We start from the raw sequence: 17588 nt of genomic DNA, 5'->3' as shown, positions 1-17588 counted from the left end.
CCCAGAGATTCTGAAACTGTCATTCAAATTCTGCTTAGCCTGGAGAGGAGAAGCTCCAGGGAGACCTTAGAGCACCTTCCAGTATCTAAGGGGCTCCGAGAGAGCTGTACAGGGACTTTTACGAGACAACGGAGCACCAGGACCCGCACAACTGCCTTCCTCACTTTCTGGCCAGAAACGAGCAAGATATTCTTCAAGATGTCGAAGTGCCGGGGCGGGACCGCCTCACCTCTCAGGTATTAGCCCCGCCCCACCGCGCCATGCCCCGCCCGTCTTCGCCCCGCCCATCTTTGCCCGCCCTTGACTCCTCCCCTCCCGCTTGCCCCTCCTCTCCCGGCAGGGCCCCGCCCTGCCTATTGCGCATGCGCCGCGCCCGTTGGTGAAGCCCGGCAGTGCTAGGCCTGCCAGGTTCCCGGCAGCGGCCCACGCGCATGCGTGAGGCGGCGGCAAGGCCCGGGCAGGCCAGGCCCTGGAGCGGTGGTGGGGCAGCGCCATGAGCGCCTGGTAGAGGGGCCGCGATGAACCTGCGCGGCTTCTTCCAGGACTTCAACCCCAGGTGAGCGCGGAACGGGCAGCGCCGGCCTGGCAGGGTTAGCCCGGGAGCCCGGCCGGGAGCAGCGCTAGGTGCGGGACCCGTCAGCTTTGGAGCGGAGCGCGGCCTCGGGTGCCCTTCCGCACCGCGAGCATGGGCGGCGTTTGGAACACGCCGTTCCCGACCGGTTTTCTGCCCTGAATCACTGAATCAGATGGGTTGGAAAAGAACTCTGATATCATCGAATCCAACCTTTTCAGCGCCCCGAGTGTCGATGCGTGCTCCCCGCAGCTAGTTCGCGGTCAGGGGCTGGGAAGGCGAGCGCTCTACGTCTGCGTTCCAGCCCCACTTCCAGTCATTTACTTTGTTACTGTGCAACTTTCTCAGATTACTCCCAGGCTCTTTCTGGTGGTCGAATGTTTCACCGCAGTGTTTTGCGGTGCGGAGGCTCCGCACGCCCCTGCGCAGGCTCTGACCCTGGCCCTGCGGCGGAGGCTCCGTGTCCGCAGGTGTGAACAACCCTGGGCTGCCCGGGAGCACCGGGGAAGGCGACCTCTTCCTTCGGGCTTATTTAAAATAAGCAGTGTGATGGTCACTGCAGCGTGGGCTTCTACTGGCTCTCCAAGCAAGTACGGACATGAAACTTTTAAAGAAACTGAGAGAATGAGTTAAATTTTACGGGGTTTTACCAGGTATTTTACGACCATAGACTAAGGGCCTGCAAGTAAATCGTGCAAGGTGGCTTGAGATACTCGAGAGTCCTGGAAAAGCCTTGCACGTGAAAGAGGCCTTACACGATGCCAGTTAGGGCAGGCTGTGTTCAGTCAGTTGTTTAGACAAACAAAAGGGTAAGCAGAACTCCAGGAAATGCATTGTTACAGAGGCTGAAATAAACAATTGAATAATGTGTGGTAGGAGTAATGTAAAAGTAAGAGCAGAAGTCCTAGAAGCTTATGAAGTTTTGTTACTGCAGAGCCATGCTTGCTCTTATTTGGGTGCTGAGTGATGAAATGAGCAAGCTGAATATTGCACTTTTGCTGGTGTCTTCGTGTTCTGATGCGCCTGGAGCACCCAGGGAGCAGTGGTCTTTCAGTGCTGTATTGCGGAGCCAGGGGAAGTATGTATTACACAAATGTTGAATGTCAAAAAAAGGACGACTGGCTGAGGAGCTGAGACATCTCTTTGTTGTTATGAAGTGTGACAGGTTTATATCATCCTATCCTGAAGTAGTTTCATCAAGCATGTGGGGAGATGCTCACACAATAAATCTAGTTTTCATTAAGGTGCAGATGAGACACTTGTTCTGAGTAGAGACAAAACAGCTTGATACCAAATGTAGTGATCCTGATCTGATGAATGCTTTGTTCGATGTGAGTGAGGGTAGGTAGTTTGAGTTGTGCTGTTGGAGGAATGGTAGTATTCCTGACCGTTGCTGCATTATTCTGTTTCTCAGGTTATCCGTGTTTTAAAAGACATACAATTACTTCACTGAAACAGTGTTGAAACCTAATTAGGAGTTCTATAGAGCAGTCCATGAGATTTTCATGGATGGATGGGAGATTTTTCCTTTCCTGTCCTTTGAGGAAGTCGCCTACTGTGTAATTATTTTGTCTGATTTTTGGTGGTACAAGCAGTTGTTGTACCACTGCTCAAGTATTCCAGTTACGTTTATTCATTCTTAAATTGACTATGTTATAAACTGTATCAATGTATCTATTTTAAATTTGTTAGCATCATCCTCAATATTGCAATGAGAAACTTCAGTGTATAATAGGTAACTTTGCTAAAAGTGTAAGCTGTTCAGTTTTTCTTTAATATAATATTGTTTTTTTAACTGAATGCAAATATTAAGAAAATAATTCTCTGAAGTTTGCCTTATTACAATTTGTAATAAATTTTAACCTTTAGTTAAAAATGGTGTGGATAAAATTTCATCACTTATGTAACTCAATTTTGAATATCAAAAGCGATTTCATTTGATTTGTATGACAGAACACATTTTTTAAAACATGTCTAGGTGGCATATTTGTGAGCCTCTAATAATACAGCTCCTGACTGGATCCTTGTGGAAGGGAACTTTATCTCAATCCATTCACTGAGATTGTTATGCAAAAATGCTTTTGATGTGTTTCCTTGAAGCAATGGTTTTATAAGTGTAGGAGATGACATGCTGTATCTATGATGAAATATTTGATTCTTTGCCAAGAAGCTTGAAGCATTTTCTATTAGGAAGTATCCCAGTGAAAGTTCAGCTATGACTGACTTGTTGTCCTCCACAATGTTAATGTGAAGATGTGAAGTTGCCTGCCTTGATTCCTGACTGTTTGTTTGTTCAATAGCAAATTCCTTATTTATGCCTGCCTGCTGCTCTTCTCTGTGTTGCTCTCTCTACGTCTGGATGACAAAATTCAGTGGAGTTACTGGGCTGTGTTTGCTCCAATATGGCTGTGGAAGTTAATGGTGATTGTTGGTGCCTCAGTGGGAACAGGAGTATGGGCCCGAAACCCACAGTATCGGTAAGTTGATGATGTTTGTTTGGCAAAACAGAGGGAATGTTGTGTCTTGTCAGTCTAGGACAAAATAACTTTCACATCTTTAAGTACATCAGTGTTGAATTTTTTGGTAATTTGAGTTGAATGTGAATTTAAAGAGCCCAGGGCAAAAGAAAAATTACCTTAAATGAAGTACAATAAATGTATTTTCTGTCTGTGATGAATATTAAATGAAAAATTTTGGTGCACAGATCTCCTGATACACCCACATTTTGCATGGTTCAGGTCTCATTTACCCCTTCTAGTATTGGGTCTAATGGTGTAGGGAGAAGCTGTATGCTGTCATTTTACAGGGATTTTACTTCTAGGAACAGAAAATATCTGTTGCAATACTCTAGCTTAGGTAAATAGATTCTGGGGAAAGATGTTGATTCAATGAATGCTGGTGCAGAAATCAAATAGATCATTTTAAATTTAGCTTATTTCCTAACAGCCTGCGTGATAGCTGACTGTTGATACACTAGCAACTAGAAACCCTGTTTTATCTGCTCAGCAATGGAATCCTTAAAATTTTTTCAAATTGTAAAAATCCCACTGCACCCTTTTGAGTAAAATACTTCCAACGTACAGCTTTATGGGCAAGAAATCCTATTAGGTCATCAGGAGTGGAGTTTAATGGGTATAATGTGTATGTTTATTAAAAACAAGTGTTAATATCTGATGCTCAGGTTTATGTCCTGGGATGTTTGCAGAGTAATGTACTTTCTTACAGGCAAGTAAATTCCTCCTTATCCTCTCTTCAGAGCAGAAGGAGAAACCTGTGTCGAGTTCAAAGCTATGTTAATTGCAGTTGGCATCCACCTGCTGCTGCTGATGTTTGAAGTCCTAGTGTGTGACAGGATTGAAAGAGGAACGCATTTCTGGCTTCTGGTCTTCATGCCACTGTTCTTTGTGTCTCCAGTCTCAGTTGCAGCTTGTGTGTGGGGATTCCGACATGACAGGTCTCTGGAGGTGAGGTTTGACTTGTGATGCATGAAAGTCATGGCAGTTCAGGACTTGGGATCAGTTCTGTGATGGTTTGTCTCTCAGGCAAGCAGAATACAACAGACTACATCAGTCCAATTAATTGCACTCCTCTGTAAATGCACTCACCTGCAAATAGGAGTGAAATCAGGGTCAGGAATAATATAACTTTTTCTAGTATTTTCTAGTGTTTTCAACTACCAAATTGCAGCATGTTTTGAACCTGCTTTTTTATTATTTTATGTTAAAATAACTCGCCAGGAACTCTGTAGTATAGATCAACACCAGACACTTACATGGAAACAATAAAAAAAAATTCACTGACTGTAAGCACTGTGTCTAGGCAGAATTGATTTTCCAGAGCCCCATGTTAAAATGTCTTAATGTCACAATCTGTGTGTTTAATTTTTAATTTGGGAATGTAAATGGTAGGCAGTAACATTAGGGTTTTCTTTTCTGCCTCAATCTTATCTCTAACTTTGGTTTTGGAAGAACCTTGGAAGGATTCTCAAGGTGCTCCCACAATTCTGACATTTTGCAATAAATTTAGAATTCATGTTGAATTTTTTTAAGAAGCTTTTTTTGTTTTGCTATGTCCTCAAACTACCCCATGACAATTAAAAATCTTATTTTTAAATGAAGCTCAGCTTTTTCAGGTATTTTCATTTCAAGGGGCTATTTCTTTAACATTAGCATAAGATGAGTTTTTCATTAGAGAGAAACATTTTTGGTAAGTGATTGTTATGATGGCTGGTAAACTGATATCCTAAGTTCATTTTGAAACATTTGCCAATAGAATTTTATTTTGCAGGGTTTTATTACTGTGGACCTGATTTTCACTGAGCCTGAGGGAATTTCAGGCTGTCAGTGGCAGATCTGTTCTCAAGGGAAAGTTTCTTGGGAGATCTTGCACTCAAGGACAACATTTGCAAACCATCTTGTTTTCTCAAAACAGTTCTGCATAACTGTAGATAACATGTTTTTCTCTTGTCCCACCTATGGGACAAGAGGTGATGTTCCCTTACCCCATCATGTTAACCCTGTAGCATAAGACCCTATAAAAACTGAAAAATTTGGAGAGTAAAGGCCCCTTTTCCTAGCAACTCGTGGTGTGTTTGCTGTGAACCCACATTGATACATCGTGTCCAACAGCGACATATTACCAGTTAAACATTGCTAAAAGTAAAATTTGTGTGGAAGTGCTTGCCATTTACTGGATGATGCTTGATTGCCCGTTGATTTACAGATGACTGCACAGCTGCTAAGTACTGGCAGAAGAAGGTGGAATCCATAAAAGGCAACAGCTGTCTCAACTCTTTGGTGTTTCTTTGTTGGTTTTTTTTTTGGTGGGGTGTTAGTTTTTCTTTGTTTTTTTTACTCTTAGTCATCTTCACTTAGTGCTGTTCTACTTTCTCTTCTTTTTACTCTGTGAAGATTTCATTATTTCTCTTTCATTTGCTAGAAACATGAGGGGTCTGCCTTTAATCCAGGACATTAATTTTTGACTTCAGTAATCAAAGCAATTGTTAATCTGTTATTATTTTCATAAGTATTTCATCTGAAATACATTATCTGCTCATTCCTGTTCTGCATATGGTTAGGTGATCAGTATGTTCGTGCTGTGGTTTTTGTCTCTGTATCATGTTGAGCTCAGAAAAAGCTTCCTTTTATGTGTTACACTATTTCATAGTCAGTAAAGCACTATTTATTTAAAGCATGTTGAATCATTAAGTTGTGAGCTGCTGCAAATGTGTGCACTTGCCATATAGATCTCATGTGTTAACTTGATTCTAAATATTATTTACAGCAATTGATCCTCTGTTTTTTATATTTTTCTCTCTCTTTGCTCTTGCAGCTTTCTGGTTGCTTGGTCTTACACTTGAGGGGGGAGGGGGTTGGTGGTTTATTTTAAGAAAGGCAGTGGTACAAAATTATTTTAAATCTACTTTTTCAGTCTTCTTAAAGTAATTTATAGTTAAACAGTGGAGACTGGCGTAGTCCTTGAAGCTGGCAAGTGTCTGCTGCCTGTTGGAATTTTGATTCCCTGTACTGTAACTTTCAAAGGCATTTATCCAGATCACAGTCTACGCAATTACGTGTGTTAGTGAAAAGTAGCATGTAGTGTCTGCCTTCAGAGAAATACTACATTTAAAACATAACTCCATATTTTTACTAAAATGAATAATGTTTCTAGCTTGCATTCAAAAGCTTCAGTTAGCCTTCTCAGATAATAATTCTGTGGTCTCTGAAAATCCTCCTATTGTAGTGCTGCCCATAAACTTTGGAAATAGAATCTTGCCAAGTGTGATGGTGTTTCATCGTCTTACTTTGTTCATGCTAGACACAGACTTTTTAGAAAGAAAGTATAATGAAGGGCTGTTTCTCATAGTGGTAGTCAGGACTCATGAAAACCTTTCAGTAACATTTTAATGAGAAGTATTCCTTTTCTCTATTGCCACAAAACCTGTGTTTTCAGTGTCATTTAAAATATCTCTCAACTGTACAGTAAATGAATTGAATCTGGATATCATATTCCAATATTCCATGTATTTCTTTTTGTCCCTAGACAGAGCTTGGACTTTTGATTTGGACTGTTGGTAGTTCTGCCCATTACTGAAACTATGAAATATTCCAAAAGATTAATTTTGCTAATTTTAAGTTGAAGGTCTTTTTGCTACTTAATTCTAGCAGTATTTCTTGTATGAAAAGTTTTTTTCTGATGCTTTGCTTTCTTCATTCTGATTAGTTTTGCTTTTCTTATTTCTCTAATCTCTCTAAGAGCCTTTTTTTTTTTTTTCTTCTTTTTTTAAATGCTAGGAAGATCTTGAAAACAGCTGACTCTACGTTACCTGGTTGGGATCACACCCACAGAAGTTTAGGGATATTTAGTAATAGAAAATGGAAATGCAAATGAATTTTCATATTTCGGTGATAGAAATGGGGTCAGAGAAGTGCTTTGACAGGTTAATTGGTTATCCTGGAAGTATGTTTATTATACTAAGAGTTAACTAATGTTTTGCTTTTTTTTTTCTTCTTTTTCTAGCTGGAAATCTTGTGTTCAGTCAATATTCTACAGTTCATATTTATTGCACTCAGACTAGATGAGATCATCAGATGGCCATGGCTTGTATGTAACCAGTGTTTTCTTCTTATCTTTGTTTAAATGCTGTATTTCATAAAGACATTTATTCTAGGGAACAGTTAATACATGATCAGTTCATGATCCCATTTTTGCTCACTTTGCAATCCTTCACTGAAGGTCTGTCATTTCATTCAGTGGTCATGGGAATCAGAGGCTTTTCTTTAGGCACGTTGTCCTCTGAGGGAGAGGAATGTGCCATCAACTGCAGTTAGTCTCTGAGCAGCAGTTGAAAGAGAAATCCTCACAAGAAGTTCCCAATGGGAACACTAAACAAACAATGATAATGATTGGTGACTTAAAGAATATGTTGGTAAATACAGTGTAGTAAATAAGTTTTATTTGTTGTGTTACCATGAATATAAATCCACTTACTGTGCAAGTAGTCACTGTCAAAACTGCTTAGTTGTCCCGTCCCAAGTGCCTTTAGAATTCAAAAGCACTGTTTCTGTGTCTAGGTTTTTGTAAACTACCATAAAACTGACAATCTGGCATGGTTACATCTGTCCTTTCTATTGTTAATCTTGAGGATTGAAACCCTTCAAAGTCAGGTATCCAGTGTAGGAAGTACTTGATAAAATTCAGTTTCAAGTACAGTTTGAGCTCATGCAAAATCACAGAAGTCTTGCCAAAGTTGAACTATGTTGCCTTAATTTTAAATTGCTTCAACTTGATGGGGTGTAGAAAGCTGAGGAACCCCTGAACTGATACATCTTGGAACACACGTAAGTTTGATGCCCTTCTGTTAGACATTATATTAGTTAAAAGACTTAATTTTCTTGTTTAGGCTTAATACGTAGACTCGCTTTAGTTGAAAAAAAAAAACCACCCAAAAGCGTCTTTCTTTCAGGTTGTCTGTGTTCCACTGTGGATCTTGATGTCCTTCCTGTGCCTTGTTGTGCTCTATTACATTGTGTGGTCTGTGCTGTTCCTGCGCTCCATGGACGTGATTGCTGAGCAGAGGAGGACACACATAACCATGGCTGTCAGCTGGATGACAATTGTAGTTCCACTGCTCACATTTGAGGTAGGAAAAGTCATAATGAGGTTAATGTGTCTTGTTCTTTTTTCAGTAAGTAATGAATGATGATTTTTTAACTTACTGAAATGAGAATGCTGCTCTTTGTTTTGGAATAAAATATTAACAGCAAATATGAAATACAAATGAGAATTCTATATTCCTTTGAAGTGTCTTGAGTAAAGTCACATTGCATCACATTGGAATTGTAACTACATGCTTCTGTGAAGGCCATTTTTTCCTCACAGATGTGTTGAGTTAACCATTTCAGATCAGCATATGCTTTAAGCAGTTTGAAAGTGAGTATTGCAATTAAACTGACATTGTGTAATTTTTTTTTTTTTGCCATTTAGATCTTGCTAGTACACAGACTGGATGGGCATAATTCTTTTTCTTTCATACCCATATTTGTTCCTCTCTGGCTTTCACTGATAACATTAATGGCAACAACATTTGGACAAAAAGGAGGCAATCACTGTAAGTTTTTCAGAATCCTGGAAACAGATTAAAAATCAATATATTTTATTAAGATTTGTATTTTCCAAAAGGGCTTTCTGTTACAACTGTTTTCAGACAGTTGTAATAAGGTTTCAGTGCTTACAGTGTCCTCCCCTGTGGCACTGTTTACTTTGATTGAAGTGCAGTCTTTTGTGTTCCTTCTCTGTACTGATGTGACCCAACACTGTATAATGTGTGAAACAAAATGGATTCTTGCTGGCGTAGTGTAGCTGTAATTTATGCAGATGGATATACACACAGGTGTGCATGTGCAGACATGGAACTGTGCAAATGCTTGTCCAGACTGTCTGTGTGCATATAACCTCAATTATAATGTTATGATAGGCATAAGGAATATTATAATGCGTATGCAGCATTAATAAATCTTACTTATATGCAAACAGTTAAAAGATCTTAAATAAATAGTCTGTCTACTTAATTTTAAGTGTTCCTTCTGTTAATAATGTAATAATGTAATAATGTTTCTTCTAGGGTGGTTTGGAATTCGCAAAGACTTTTGCCAGTTCCTTCTTGAAATTTTCCCATTCTTGCGAGAATATGGAAATATCTCTTACGATCTTCATCACGAAGATAATGAGGAGACAGAAGAAACACCACTGCCTGAACCACCGAAAATTGCACCAATGTTTCGAAAAAAGACTGGAGTGGTCATTACACAGAGTCCTGGAAAATATGTGATTCCACCTCCCAAGTTAAACATTGATATGCCAGATTAAGATGACACTAGCATATTAAAATTGAACTGATCATCAGCAGACAGATGTATTTCATCTCATGCCTTGTCCCAATTTCTTTAAAATAGGTATTGCTGAATCAGTGCTTGGATTATACAAATCAGAAATCTCGAAGATAATCTGAGTGCTTTTCCAGAAATATGTGGTTGTCTAATTTGTGAACCTTCCTAACAGGTTGGTTGCACGCTTGCCTGTATAGTATTTATATGAACATTTTTAGCAGTGTAATATATTGTTTAAAAGTCCTGTTGTGTACAGTATAAGTATTATCTAAAAGTATTTTTTTAAAAACCCTGTATGCAATGTCTCTGCTATTCCAGGTGTCTTTTAGGTCCTAAATATACACTTGATTTTCATGTCTTTTAAATGCTTTGGGATGCCTTAGCATAGTACCTCTTTTCTTTCTCTGTTCAGCCACAATCATTGTCTCAACCACAGAGGCACAAGAGTGTTGCATTTCTGAGGTAACACTGGGAAGCTTTTTGGGGGGGAGTGGAATAGAATGTATGGTGACTTACATGATGCTTTTGAGTTATCTGTGTAAATTTTCATGTAAGTATTTCAACTTTTGTGCTGGCTTGGGAGTTACATGTTGTTTTTGTTGCTTTTCCAGTTTCATGTTTTGATTCTTAAGCAGCATGTATCATTCTCCCATTGGACTGGCTGTTCCTTCTTGCATTGTGTAGTCTGTGTCAGAAACATTTGTGGTAGGTTTCACAGCTGTTGACTAGCTGGTATAAATATAGCTTGGTCTTCATTACCATCTTTGTGTTGGTCGGTGTAAATGATTAAACTCTTCAAGATAGGATCTTGCTGGTGTTGGCATAGCACTTTCCTGTTTGAAGAAAGACCTGCTTTGACAGTGTGCCTTGGATTTAAAGGTGCTTTGGAGAAATGGACTCTATGAAATGTGTAGTCCTGTAGTTTATAAAAACAGATTCTCATATTCCCAAACCCTTGCATCTGCTCTCTGTGTTTAGGTAATCCACAGTCAGCTTATATCCATGTGTCTTGTTTCTTTAGTTTTAGCATGGCAGTAAGAGCAGAGCATGTGGACATTTCTGCATGTGTTTAAGGTGTATGCCTGAAAAACCTGGATGCAGCATTTCCATTTCTGATGCTCCTGAGCTCCCCTTTCTTGCCTGTGGATCAGCCGCTGACCGAAACCCAACCCATCACTATCCCATCCCACAGTTTAAATTTTGTTGCAATTTTATTTCTATATATTTTTATTTATATATATTTTATTATATTCTGGTTTAAAAAATCAAACATCAGTGGGATTGTTACTGGACATCAGTTTGCTGGCACATTACCATGGAGAAGAAAACCAGATGCTGACTTTGCATGAGAAACCACTTCCCAGAAGGAGAACAGTCCATGCACATCAGATCCAAGGGAGAATGCATTGCACAGCTCTGCGATGGGGAAGGCCTCACCTGCTCAGCACAGTGCCAAGGCAGGTCCCCAGGGCAGTGGTTCCTGTACAGCTCTATGTGCTGCCACTCAAACAAAAGCACTTGAGTTTCCAGCCTCTGCGCCTTCCCTTCAGCCAAGGCATGGCTGGGTGTGGCTGGGGCCAGGGAGCTACTCTGCTTCACCCAGCCCTTACCTGCAGTCTCTTCCCACCTCTCCCAGCTGTACTGGCAGCAGCTCGGTCTTTGCCCAGCTCCATGCGTGGTTCAAACAGTGGATCTGCAGGTAGTAGCCCTGGGCCCTGGTGCTGCGGGTGCAAGATAATTTCCTTGGCTCTGGTAGAAGTGGTGTAGTCCAAAAGAATGGTTTCCTAAGTGTTTAAGTAAACTGTCTAAATACAAAGGCTCTGCCACTTGTTCTGGTTTTAGAGCCATGCCTAGGTGTGGCTTTGCTCCAAAAAATCAAAAGGATTTTCACTGTACTACTCCTAATGTAGGGTTGTGGAGACTGAACTGGTTGGGCATCAGCTTAAGACTGGGGGATGTTAGCAAGCCTGTTCATACATGGTTATGCTTCCAGAATGTTCTTAGTTCTCTCCCCTGATTGGTTGTCATTTGCCACATTATTTTTAGTATTTGTAATCTCAGTCTGTGATTGGAACCCTGCCTTCAGATACACCCTCAGATCTTCCATTTATATACTGTTGTACCCACCCTTTTTCACCTTTTGGGGTTGACCCTGTACTGTGTGTTTGCCTTCTGCCGTTTATTATTTTGCCATTAAAGCAGTTTTACTTTTTGGGTCAGACAACTAAGCCCATCCTGTTATTTAGCCATACCACTCCTAGCTGGCCCAGGTCCGAGGTCATGAAGCCAAAACGTGACATAGGCTGTAAGTTTTGGAAACATCTTGAGAGTCCTGAAACTTAGTGGCTATTATTTGTAATTCTTCCCACTTGTCTTGAATTCAGTATTAGATTTTCAAAGATAACTAGTATTTTTCATCTTAAGAGAAAAAACGTAATAATTTAATTTTGTATAAGCACCTTGTCGTAATGGCCTTGGCGCAATGTTTGTCAGATCACAGAGGTATATCCATTATATGTACATCTTGTGTGCCTGAAATGTGAAGAAAATAATCTATCCTTAAGGCAGGACAAAGACGGTCTGGGACAGATGTCTTATTAATTGTGGCAGCCTGCTTTTAAGCACCATTTTCCTATAATCAGAGATGCAGATGTCAAAAAATCATTTACAGTTCAATTGGAATGCCATCCATAACTATACATTTTAAAAATGTCACTTAGTGTTCATACAGGAAAAGTCTAGAAAAAATTAATAATTTCCTGTAATAGTCATAAAGACACATCTTGTTTGCTTTGCATCAAAAAAGTAGTTTTTCAAATATATTTGCCATTTGAAATAGTTTTGGAATAGAATCCTAAACAAGATACTGATGTAATTCACAAGTCAGCAACTTAAATAAAAATCTGCATTTAGGCAGGAAAAATAATAGTAAGGGGTAACACCTAAAATTCTGAAGGGATCAGTTCTTCAGGGATGTCCACCTGCCACACCCCTGTTCTCCCTCGGGCAGGAATTGGTTCCAGGAGCCATCTGGGATTTGAAACAACAGTCAAGTATTTCTGTTCTAGATTGCTGAGGACAGCTTTGTTTTCCAGCTCCATAATCTCTTCAGGAGGCAGGTTTTCTGGATATAGTGATGTCTCTCCAACGTCAATTAATCCTGTATTTTACAATTAAAATATAAAATTACGTGTCACTTTGTTCTCCTAGAGAAAGGTTTTCCAGAGTAGACCTCCCTGAGAACAGCTTTTATAGTTTGTTACCAGAAAAACAGTCAGGCACACCTCCCACCCCTGCTGTTTGCTGCAGAAGTCCTTGTGACTCAGCTCAGGTGGGTGAAGAAAAGGAGGAGGGCACAGTTAAAATCACCACAACCCAGTGATGCACAACTCCTTGAAAAGCAGCCTCCATCTAAGGAGACACAGCTGCTACCAGAACTCCTGAGCTCTGTTTGGCCTTGGACCAGATTCAGTAAAGCATAAAACTCTCTCTCTGCTCCTTTCAAGCCACTAATCAATTAACATTTTTAAACCATTAAACTGTTTTGAAATTCCTACCTACTCAGCAATTAAGCATGCAATTTATGTTAAGGCTGCAAATCTACATACAGCGTACAACCTACAGTTTTCAGCTTTTTACTGTTTTTCAGGTTTTACTGTAGAACCACAACAACGTTCAGTATGTGTGGTAGAATTAATTTGTTGTGCAGAAATAGTTTAAAGTAGTCAAATGACAATGAAAGATGGTAACAAAGGTACCTACAATGAAATAGTACAAAATGAGCACTGGATAAAAATTTTGTAAGTGTACAGTGCGCAACAGCTGCTATGTATCTGCACAAATTATGCAGAGAAACACTGCTGCCTCTGCACTGTGTGTTATAGAAACAAACTTTTTTACTGCCCAAATACCAAAAGCAACAGAGGGAGTTTGTAAAACTGAAATAGGATTTATTTATGTATAATCTAAAATGACATGCAAAGTGCTGCAATATCATGAATTCACTTGACCGTGAGTACTGCAACATGGTTTCAGCAAGAATTCCTAAACTCAAAATGCAAGAAGTGTGGAATTGACATGTATTATGCTAAACAATACAGGAATTGAAACAGACCCCCCCACCACAACTCATGCTCCACTCCTTCAAAGTGTTAAAGAAATGTCATAATGAGTGCAAACACATACAGTAGATAGGTGTTTAAGTGACTGTTAGGGAAACTGAAAGTTTGCTTAGAAAATATAATCCAAGGATGCTTACCTGCAATAACTCCTCTGCCAAATTTTTCCCCTTCATCCAACAAATCTTGCAGTTGTTTCGATGTCATGCCGAACCTATTCAGAAGAATTTCGCTCCATGTTTCGTCTTCCCAGTCCTTAACAGCTATATGAACAGCAATGGTGCAGTTCTTGTAGCCTGCTAGAAAAGGACGCCAGCGAGTCTCTACCGTTTTGACTCGGTTTAGAAGCAACCCTGCGTAGGGCTGTCGGAAGGAAAGGCAACCGAATTTCATCGTGCTTCTTGCATCAGAAGTTGTTTATTTCCTGTAAACACACAGACTCCCGGGGATGAGTCTCCAGAAGCGGCCGATGTCTGTGACAAACTCCCGGCTCCGGAGCAGCGGAGCTGCGCGGCCTCCCCGGAGGTGGGTCCGCCCCCGCAGGCAGCGCTCTGCCCGCGTCGTGCTCCAGGCTCGGGCCGCGGCTGGGCCGCGCCGCCCAAACAGCCGCCTCCGGGGCCAGGCACAGCCTTACGGCCGCAGGCGCAGGCCTCCGCAGCCCAGCTCGACCCAGCCCGCTGCGGCCCCCGTGCGCTGGCTCCCGCGGGCAGAGCTCATCCGCCGTGCGGCCATGGAGTCCCCAGGCCCGCCACCTACCTGCACTGCCGGCTCCGCGCCCTCTCCTCTGCTAGCCCCCTCGGACGGTGGGTGCCGGGAGCGGGGCGTGCCGGGAGCGGGGCGGGCCGGGCCGGGAGGCGGTGGCCTCGCGGGCGGGAGCGCGGGCCCGGCATCGCTGAATTGAGCGTGGCCGCGTCGCTCCTGAGAGTTCTCGGTTGTCCCGGGAGGAGGGATGGGGTTATGGCATGGTACTCGGCGATCCGGAGTGGTGGGTACCCGGCGGTGGGTGCTGAGGGGAGGAGGGAGCTGTTTGTGCCCTGCCCGAGGGGTGTCCGCTGTGGCACTGCCAGGCTTGGGCAATGGGTTTGGTGGCCTGCTACTCCTGGAGTACCCTGTCCACAGCACCTCGGGTGTTCCTGTCCGGCTCTGCAGCCGGGAGGTGCAGGGCTTTCGCGCCTCTGGTCATAAATAAGCATTTAACAGGAGAAAATTCAGTGTCTTTCACCTCTTAGCCTTCTTTGGCCACTTGTTTGGGACAAAATTTCTTAAAGTGGGTTCATCCACCCCTACTCTATGAGGACAATCTTACCAATAGCCTGTTGCGTTCAATTGCGTGTTTTGCATCAAGGCTTTGCCCTTCTAATACAAGCGTTTTGAATAAAGTATTTACTGTTTGACGACAGGTTTTGTGTGTGCTAGTCCCGCTATGACCCCTGGCAACAGGGAGCAATGTGCGGGGGCCTTGTGAACATTCAGAGACCTTATAGGAAAAGATAATTTGGAAAAGGAGAGGTTCAGAATGCATGTATGGTCCTGCTGTATGTGTTCAGTTTTAATGGGCAGCGTATATATATTTTATCAGTGAGCACATGTTTGTACACTATAATTTCGAAGGTACACAAATGAAAGTGACCTTATTAAGGCAGGCCGTGATACTAAAAATGGCTACTGATGCAGCAAGTTGAAGGGTTGAGTCCTGCCTGAATTTCTGCAGGTACAAAAGATAAAAAAAGTACAGATGTATCTGTGTCCAAATAAAAATCAGAGAAGATTCATCTCTCCTGTAAAGCCGTATCTTTCAGCTGAGGTCAGTAAATACAAGTATTTGGGGTGCTTTGCTATGCACATAGCATTTGAGAGAGAAAGGGAGGGGAGAGTATGTTGACCAAATGGAATGAGTTAGGAGAGACAGACGAGGAAAAAGAAAAGAGAAAATGGTAGTATTTACAAAGGGGAAAAGTAATGATGACTTTTTTTTTTGTCTTTTGCTCTGTTGAACCACATCTCTTAACCATGAGAAATCTCAAAGCTACTTTAAAAATTCCAGGAACTCACAGGTGGAAAGAGTATAGTGATCTGCTGGGATTACACTGAGAAAGAGAGATGGGCAGATCCTATACTTAGAAGGGCAGAGGAACTTCATATAGCAAAAAGGTATGATTAATGATGGGATTTTTTGTTCAGATCTCTGACTTTGTGAATAATGGATATTTATTGGTAAAACCTTAGTATTCTGTAACTGCAGGCTTAAGTGATTCTTTTCTGATAATAAGTCCTTCACATAACTTTTATGAGAGCCAGTTTTGGTATATGCTTTAAATATACTTTAAGTTAATGTTGTGTATTCTGAGGTATCTATGGCTGATAGAATTTAACTGTTGAGACCTAGTTTTACTTACTACCATTTTCTGAAATTTCTGCTTAATTATCCAGTTTTCCCCCTGAATATTTCCAATATCTTGTTCAAAATGTTCCAAATGGAGTTGTTCCAGTCCTTTATATAACATCATAATAAGAAGAGAAATTAATAGATGATGTGAATTTAATTCCCTTGTAGTTTTTACAGGGTTATTACTTTAAATGCTTTTTTTGCTTTAAGCTCTTTTCATTTTACTAGATGTGTATGGTTAGTACAAGAACCTGTTGGATCTGTTTAGAGTAGCAAGTAAGTAATGAGTTTCATGGGGGTTTTGTTATTTGCTTTTGGAGTTTTTCCACTGTATAATTGTATTTTATATGGGGGTTATTTATTTCGGGGAAAATATAGGCCAGAACTTTTTAATGTTGTGTAAGCAGCTTTGTTTCCTTTCACGTACCTTATAGCACAATTTTTTATACTGTGTTTCATCACATAGATAAAATAGACTTTTTTTTTCTTTATCTAAGGAAAAATCCCCAGGGTACTTAAAATCTTAAGTCTAACAGCTGTAAATAAAATGTAAATAGCAGAATATACGTGTGCCACTACCAAAGGTGAATAAATATGTTGAAAATCTCCTCTCACTAAACTGTCTCATTTGGTTTGTAGAAACCTTGTCCCATATATTGGAACACTCACCAAAAGACTTAACAGCTTCTAGCAGCATGTAAATAAAGCTCTGCAATTCACATTCTTGTGTATTGTTCAGCCTTTTGTGTGATGATTGGTAAAGGGACTTTAGTAGGTTTTTTCAGGATTGAAGATAATGATTCAAACTGTGCAGCAGTGAATATGAAATGAAAATTCATTCTGATTTTAGCAGATGACAAGCTTATGATTGGCATCTTAGATGTACTTTATTGTTTTCTGGTCATTGTGGCTTTCACATGCTAGCACCAATCCCAAATTATCTCCTTTTGGTGCAGTACCTTGCATATAATCTCACCAACAAGAAATTCTGTAACTTATGTCTGTGCTTCCATAACCTGTACTTCATTTCAGTGCCTCTATATTAGCTTTTCTTACAGTGTCCCTAAGTTTAATTTTGATAGAGCGAAGACTATGTAATTCCCAGTGGAGAATGTGTTACTGCTTTCTGTGGAGCTAAAACAATGCCTGGTACATCCTTTATAAGGACACAGGTCTGATCTCATCTAGATAGGCAAGTATTGCTGTGTTCCTTGTCACATTCACTTAGCAGCTGATTTTACAGGGTTCAGTACACAGCAATAGGGGCTGGGATATCTTGTGTCAAAATCAGGTCAAGGGACTTGATCAGCTACAGTTCATTTCCAAAGTGGGGACAGATGTGGTGCAGTATGTTCCAGGAAACTGGGAGTCAAAACTGAAATTTCAGCTGTTAATAACCCATGAAATACAATTCACTACAATTATCTGTATTGAATGTCACTGTTTAATAGTTGACATTCATGAGAATCTGTACTGTGTTGACATTTGAACAGACACTGCATTTTACTACATTTTAGAACATTAAACAATGTGAAATGTTATGCTGCAATCATATTCTTTTGGCAGTAATTCCAACATAAGGACTTCTTCCAACCTTTACATTTTGCACCTTTTGTCTAAAGCTT

The 17588-nt window shown here is 40.8% G+C and overlaps 3 protein-coding genes across 3 annotated transcripts; 2 read left to right on the top strand and 1 right to left on the bottom strand.

The window, feature by feature from the left end:
• Positions 1-395: 395 nt before the first annotated feature.
• TMEM185A (transmembrane protein 185A) lies at positions 396-10218 on the top strand. Its single transcript, XM_005532386.2, has 7 exons — positions 396-556; positions 2872-3048; positions 3828-4035; positions 7091-7174; positions 8037-8213; positions 8558-8681; positions 9195-10218. Exons 1-7 carry the CDS (start codon positions 519-521, stop codon positions 9437-9439), a joined length of 1053 nt encoding a protein of 350 aa, XP_005532443.1. The 5' UTR covers positions 396-518; the 3' UTR covers positions 9440-10218.
• Positions 10219-10402: 184 nt separating this feature from the next.
• EOLA2 (endothelium and lymphocyte associated ASCH domain 2) lies at positions 10403-14434 on the bottom strand. Its single transcript, XM_005532388.3, has 3 exons — positions 14334-14434; positions 13718-14001; positions 10403-12619 (listed from the first exon to the last, which is right to left on the bottom strand). The coding sequence occupies exons 2-3, from the start codon at positions 13968-13970 to the stop codon at positions 12402-12404; spliced, it is 471 nt and encodes a 156-aa protein (XP_005532445.1). The 5' UTR covers positions 13971-14001; positions 14334-14434; the 3' UTR covers positions 10403-12401.
• On the top strand, positions 14011-15930 carry LOC148183080 (uncharacterized). The gene is made up of 2 exons (XM_088062465.1): positions 14011-14380; positions 15622-15930. Exons 1-2 carry the CDS (start codon positions 14026-14028, stop codon positions 15666-15668), a joined length of 402 nt encoding a protein of 133 aa, XP_087918591.1. The 5' UTR covers positions 14011-14025; the 3' UTR covers positions 15669-15930.
• The last annotated feature ends 1658 nt before the right edge of the window (positions 15931-17588 follow it).

The sequence above is a fragment of the Pseudopodoces humilis genome, chromosome 15, assembly GCF_049639895.1.
Source record: "Pseudopodoces humilis isolate 2021_Gansu_Grassland_sample_001 chromosome 15, ASM4963989v1, whole genome shotgun sequence".
NCBI classification, from domain to species: domain Eukaryota; kingdom Metazoa; phylum Chordata; class Aves; order Passeriformes; family Paridae; genus Pseudopodoces; species Pseudopodoces humilis.
Note: the sequence above shows the minus strand (reverse complement) of the source record. Positions and strands in the feature narration are given on the sequence as shown.